This window comes from Notothenia coriiceps, unplaced genomic scaffold, assembly GCF_000735185.1.
Source record: "Notothenia coriiceps isolate Sejong01 unplaced genomic scaffold, NC01 NC01_scaffold00001236, whole genome shotgun sequence".
Taxonomy (NCBI): Eukaryota; Metazoa; Chordata; class Actinopteri; order Perciformes; family Nototheniidae; genus Notothenia; species Notothenia coriiceps.
Window position 1 is genome coordinate 560 of NW_011333937.1, and position 6,899 is coordinate 7,458.

The window sequence follows — 6,899 nt, forward strand, 5'->3', positions numbered from 1 at the left end:
CTCCGTTAAATGCTTCAGCTAACTGGTGGATTGCAACCATGTTCCGATGCTTCAATGCAGGGAACACAGACCCAAGGAGGACTTGGGTTACCCACATGGTTAAAGAGGTCCCACCCTACGCACCAACGCGGGGCTGGTGATGGGTCCGATCATTGAAGGTTGTTTTTTTGTTTTATGGTCTCGCCAACGAGCTCACAAGACAGTTGGTACGAAAAAGTGGGATAACAGTACCTCGCGGGCGCTCCATATTCCTCCTCCCCCCGCTGCGCGAAGGCCGAGCGGAATGGAGCGCCGAGGTACTGTTATCCCCACTTTTTCGTACCCAAAACTGTCTTGTGAGCAACCAGGCGAAGTGGGATGCGCCGTGTCCCAACTGGTCTCCGGAGAATATAAGGATAGTTGACAGGGACTCCTGCCCCAGTGGCTATGATAAAAATGAGGGTGTGTTAGAGGGGAAGGCTCTGGCTGTTTCTGCAGCCTCCTGCTTCATAACCTTCTCTCCCCACCCCAGATACCAGCCGCGCGCGCTGCTAAAAGGCAGGGTGCACGGGCTCTCACTGCCACCTAACGCTGAGCCCGAACCTAAAAACCATTTCAAGCTGGTTTTTATTTCTGAATATGAATCCCTGAAGAACATTCAACATTTTGGATATCGGCTTCAAGGGCACAGTTTTCTCAGTATAAAAATGACTTTCCTGAGGGTAAGCCACTAGCAGTGAACATCAATAAACTGAAAAGGGAGGGTAAAAATAACCTAAGTAGAAACTCAATGAGGAAAAGTCATTGCCAAACAATTAAAATGTAACTTTAGACTTTGAAGTGCAATAAAAACTAGCCATAACCTGAAAGGGAAAAACGATATAAATACGCCTTATTGATAAAATAAAAATATAAGCCAACAGAATCAAACAAACAATAAATAAAGGTGGCAATACTAGTCTGAATCCTGACCAGACAGCTTTAGAGCATGTTTTCACAGTCGTTTATTTTTGTTATAGTTGTTTTTCAAAAACATTTTTTCAAATCTTTTTTTTTTTTTTAAATCAACTATAGGATCGATATCCTCTGAAAAAAGCATATCGTGAGACTAATATCGCATATCGCGCCACCCCTACACCTGAGTGATCTATCTTCCTATGTTTTTATTCCTACAGAAGATCCCAAACAAAACCCTGTCAGAATCAAAGAAGGTGACTTTCGCCTCAAGAACAACAAGACCAGCTGTAAAGAAATGAGTTAATGATCAGCGCCATGTGCGGTCATCAATGTAACGTTACTTGTTTTTGGATCACAACCGATCATAAAGACAAATGTCACAAGTTATCACAGGCTGGATCCACACCAGAAGACACACCATAGTGGGTCCTAAATGTGCCAGTTTTTAATGTTTTATAATAGTTTTTTTGATTTGCATAATTTGGCTGGTAATGTGCCATTTAATATGTTTACGAGTCCTGTATCTCGTCACATGTATTGTCGTGGTTGTATCTGTTGGAACTTTGCCTTCATTTCATTTCAAACCTTTATTATCCAGGAATCCATTGACTCTTTTTCAAGGAGACCTGCTCAAGTAGGTTCCATGAAACATAAAACAACAGAACAGTAAAAAGGAACATCCAATACAGCATCATTACAGGGATAACAATTTATAAATAACATTCCCCACATGAACAGGTACCGAACAGCATTCCCGATTGTGTAGCATCCAACAGAGCTTCTTGGCCAAGGTCGCTCTTGAAAGAGATTTAATCTTGACTTTTACTCTGAGTTAATATAATATATAATACGTAATATATACCGGTCCAGTGCCGGTTATGTCCTGCAGCCATAAGTTGCCATGATGGATGTAGTCCGTAAAGCCATAGTCATGGTTAGGCAAATTTGGACTCGACTCCAAATACCTCGCTAACCCCACTAATCTGGCTTTTGTGTCACCCCTCCTGCAAAAAGCACACCAAACTGCCTCAGGAGAAAGGACTCAACGTTTAAAACTGGCTTGGCAACACAGGCATCAGCTTTTTGGTGCCAAACTGAAAAACGGTCACCATTTTTAGTCCAACCTTCATATTTAAATAATTAAGATACTATACAGTTATACATCAACTTAAATAATGAACATGTGACACAAAGAAGTCAAATGCTTTACAATAAGGTAATAAAAAACACACTTATTGAAACTTAAGTGGTAGGAAACAAATGTCCCACCCTCAAGTTGCTGGTAATAACCTAAATACCGTAGTGGCAGCTGTTGTCATGTTCTTCACAGATCAGTCACAAAAGGAATTGAGCAAGTCACTAACGTCTTTGTCTAAAAAGCGCTATATAAATCCCATTTATTATGATTATTACTGTTTCTTGGTCATTCATCGTCCCCTTTCAAAGGGGTTTCTTGACCTTTGTGTTGATCCCCACCATAGATCTACTGTCCCTTCAGCATTGAAGTCTTGGATTGGCCAGACTAATACATTTCTAATGTTAAATAAATGAAAACCATTCACAGTTAAGAATTAGATATTAATTATTAATGCTGTAAATTACCTTTAATATGTCTAACTATATTTAAAATGTGTTACCTTTTTATAGAAGTGATTATATTTGTATGCCAATATTTTCCTATGGTAAAGTTTCGTTTAGCACTTTTATTTTGGTAGTAATAAGATCGGGACTCTTATTTTGAAGGAACTTTTACCGGAAGTGAATGGACGGAGAAGAATGTACATATATTTTGCCTCCCAAGACTTTACAAATGTCCTCTTTGCTTTTCGTTCGGGTTCATCTTGCGCTTTATCAGTTGAATCACTTTGAACATTCGTTTGAGATGCTGACGGTTTGGCCGAACATTTGACCCCACAGTCAAACAACTTAATTTGCTTCGCCATTTTCTGTAAAACAAATACACGGCGCACCCTATACATCCATGGGCGCACTGCGCACGCGAGTAAACGTGCATTGCTTTCTGGCTCCGTAATCACACCAATGCATGTGCAACTTAAGTATCAGGTTCCGACTGGTCACAACAATAATTAAATATCAGTCTTTATACAACAAATAATTAACATTTATCTATTTTTGGGGTGCACATTTTGCTGTTTGCTGTTCTTATTTATTTATGTTAGAAACCGGCTGCCACTGATGGCAACCAAAGGCCAATAAGTGGTTGACGTTTTTTCTGAATGGTTGCCAATGGCAACCTGGCAACCGTTACTGTCGAGCCCTGCTTTTGTAGATCTTCAAATATGTCAAGAGGTTCTGAAAGACAAATAATAATGTGTTTCAATCAGGAAGTGTCTTCTTACTGTAGTAACAGTGTTGCTTGTTTCCTGTGTCCTGGTGCAGAGTTCAAGAAGACGGACCGCAGCCTGCTGCTGAGTCCAGACGGGTCATCAAGAGTGCCCTTTGACCCAAAGCAGAAACCCAAGTTTGGGGTCTTAAAGTCTCCGCCCACAGCACTCTCTGCCAGAAAGACCCCGAAGGCCAACAGGAAGAGCGGCCACAATACTCCAAAGGAGACTGCTAAACGCCGGCCTTCAGCAGCAGACTTCTTCTAACCCCCCCCTTACAGACTGTCGACACAGACCCCCTGCTCTCTGTGAACTGACCAGACTGACTTCCCTTTTGATATATATTTAGAAGTATTTCTGTGTTTCTATCAGTGTTGCTTTTGCTTCTTTAAGGGATTGAACGTTTTAATAAATGTTAAGCTCACGCCTTCATCCATTTCATTTTAGGACTTCTATTGAGTCAAATATCTGAAGTGTACTTCTATTTACTTTTGATAACAACATGGGATGGTGACAGGTGAACATATTTGTCCTATGTGCAGGGAAATCAGAAGAACTGTTGTTTTTTCTATAGGGCAGTGTTTCTCAAACTTTTTCATACCAAGGACCACATAACCAATAAAAAAAACACTTGCGGGCCACCTAACTCCACAAATATCCAAAATCACATCGTTTTTCTAGAACACATTACAAATTACATGAAAATGGTACAAACAAGTGGCAACATGTGTGATGCAGGTGTTGCTGAAACTTAAGCTCGCTCCATTGCGGAGATATTCCCGCGAGAGTGCGGAAAACTTAAATGTATTTATTTATTTCAAATGTGAAATTTTACCAATATACTCACGGACTATACTCACCAGTGGTCCGTGGACCACACTTTGAGAAGCACTGCTATAGGGGATCTTGGGTTTCCATCTCACAGATGAAGGATGCATTAAAAAATGACCACTTATAAACTCCCTCCCTTGTGACGATCTTCAATATGCTGTGGAACTAAGTGCTTTTGAAGTGTAAATGAACATGACCACCGTTCAGGTCAGTCGGTGAGGAGCTGTCGGTGCAGTAGGAGCCGGACACATTCCACCTCTGTGGGATACTCGGGGTGTAGAGCTGTGGTGAACAGATCCTGCTACTATTACCTCATTCACACCAACGCAACTCCGGTTCAAGCTCTGTTCTAGAGCTTTTCAGGTTCAGAACCGGTTCTTCGGTTTAACTCTGGCTCTTTTCACACTGCCCAGAGTCCGACTGGTGCTGCATCATTGCGTCATCGTTTGCGTCATGACGTAACCGTTTGCGTGCCTGCTTCATAAAGCCAAACAGCACGGAAACCCTTCACAGCTGACACCGACAACAATGGCCGATTGTGCTCCAGCTTCCTCTGTACCTCTTCGGAAGACCAGATTCCCAGTAGGTAGCTGGTCTCTTCAGTCGACCACTGCTGCTTGTTAAGTTTCTCCATCGTTGTGTACAAACTGGATAAAACGCTGGCTCTTTGTTGTTCAGGAGTTGAAAACTCCCACATGATGCTGCCTTCACAAGGCTTCACTGTGGGGAGGGGCTTCTCAGGGGGTTGAGTGTGTTTTCCTTGAAGGCGGGAAAGTTAATAATTTGAAAATTGTATTTAAACTGTTTACAGAGAAGTCAAAATGTTTCCCCAACCCGGGAACACAACACACAGCTTCACCTTTCAGATTAATTACGGCTAAATAGCACCCATGGAGCGATATTATCATTTGGAGTAATGCTGGTGTCCAACCCCATACGCTAAACGTTATTGTGTATTTTATATGTATAATTATACGCTTGCAAATCACTCCTTACTTGTTCCTTCAGTGTTGTTTCCCGCTTGTAGCTGCTTTTAGAACTCGGTTGTACTTGTGTGCAAGGCCTTTTTTATTTTTTATTTAAACCAAATAGAGGTGGTGTTTAGTAAATACATGCATGACAAACTGGTGAGAGAAATCAGAGTTTTTTTTACTTTATAACAGGATTACTGAATAATTGGCATGAAGTCAAACAATAATCTGACAGCTATCTAAACAGAGTGGTGCACTGGTGCAGTGATGACGTACTCTTGTAAACCGAGTCTGACCCGGAAGTAAACTGCGCATGGGTTCCCTCCATGCCCCCAGGAAGTGCGCCGGACTCTGATGAGAATATTCGTTGTGGCCAAACGGCGGTACTACACTTCCTTTAGGTTGCCGGGCCCGGAAACACTTTTTCCCATTGACTAACATTAGGCGCATTCACACCGCGGTACTTTTCCCACAAAGGTTCATGACACATACAGTACAGATCGCGTTCACACCGGAATAAATCCCTGGGGGTGGATTAGGCCAATGAAGCCGCTGACGTCACTTCTTCTTCTGCTTTGGGTTTACTGGCAGGCCGCAAACAATTTCACGGCGTATACTGCCGCCCAAAATCCCCGGTTGTTGGGGACTGGCTTCAGTAGAAGTTGCTGGATTATGGCTAGAAAGGATCCGTCTAGTGTAAATATGACGTCACGTTCTCGTTCTAACTCTCGTTGTAATCGAAGCGGCTCGGAAGCGCAGCCACGTGGCTGAATGTTTACGTTTGGGATGGCGAGAAACTAAACTATATTAAGTATGTAAATACTTGTTAGCGGTCTTGCTGTTGAAAGAAGAATGACAACACTGTAGATCAGCAACACTATGGTTTATTTTGTATTCACAGGCAAGTCAACGTTGTTGCAGTAAAAGTCCCAATCACGCTGCCTGGTTGGCAATAAAATTGTATGTTTGCATGTTACTCCTGGCTGTAGGAGTGTTTACCTCTTATACCCGATTGGGTAAAGTTTAAATCTGGCAGGCAATGCATCATATTCCTAAAACTAATATGCATCAATATACTGGTGTACGCTTGTCTCTGTCGTATCTTCCAAAAAGTAAACGTGAACACAGGCTGTTTTCAGCCTTTGTGATTGATGCGCCTTTCCAGCTGATGCCGAAGAGGCTTTTTAAAGCACGCTAGCTTGGCCTTAAGAGGCGAGGGGAAATTTTCTGACCACATAAAGGAAACACTTTATGCCTTCAGTTATCACAAAAAACCATTAGGCACTCGACACAGCCATTTGAGAGCTCGCTAATTTAGAATGCCATCCAGTCTGTAATTTGAACTAATTAAGGTTTTAATATGAAATGAGGTCACTGAATCGAGTTGGGCAAGGTTAACAGATCATCCTTATTATGCCTACTGTACACAGAAAATAGACATACAGACCATTAATATGAACAGTAACGAAATGAAAAACAAAAACATTATGCAAGCTCCTGATCTTCTTGCCCGATACTTTTTCAAAAAGTTACTTTTGACATGCTGCTCTACTTCTGCGCTGCTGAGCTGTTATGCTCTGCTTTCTTCAACTGTCCTTCAAACTCCCATGGCTCTTTAGCTCGTCTTTCCTGTTTCGCTCCTGTTCTCCTCTTCTCCATCTTCCTCTCAGACTAAAATCCTCCCCTTCTTGCTGTAGTGCCTCTCGCGGGCCCTCTGTTCTCCTCTCTCATACTCTCGCTCCTTTGCTGTCTCCTCTCCTCTGTCTCCTCATCTCCTCCTCTCTCAGACTCTCCTCCTTTTGGCTGTGTAGATATT

At 42.2% G+C, this 6,899-nt stretch overlaps 1 protein-coding gene across 1 annotated transcript; it reads left to right on the forward strand.

The window, feature by feature from the left end:
• The first annotated feature begins 1,107 nt into the window (after nt 1-1,107).
• On the forward strand, nt 1,108-3,705 carry LOC104959844 (ribosomal RNA processing protein 1 homolog B-like). Its single transcript, XM_010787756.1, has 2 exons — nt 1,108-1,224; nt 3,337-3,705. Exons 1-2 carry the CDS (start codon nt 1,137-1,139, stop codon nt 3,546-3,548), a joined length of 300 nt encoding a protein of 99 aa, XP_010786058.1. The 5' UTR covers nt 1,108-1,136; the 3' UTR covers nt 3,549-3,705.
• The last annotated feature ends 3,194 nt before the right edge of the window (nt 3,706-6,899 follow it).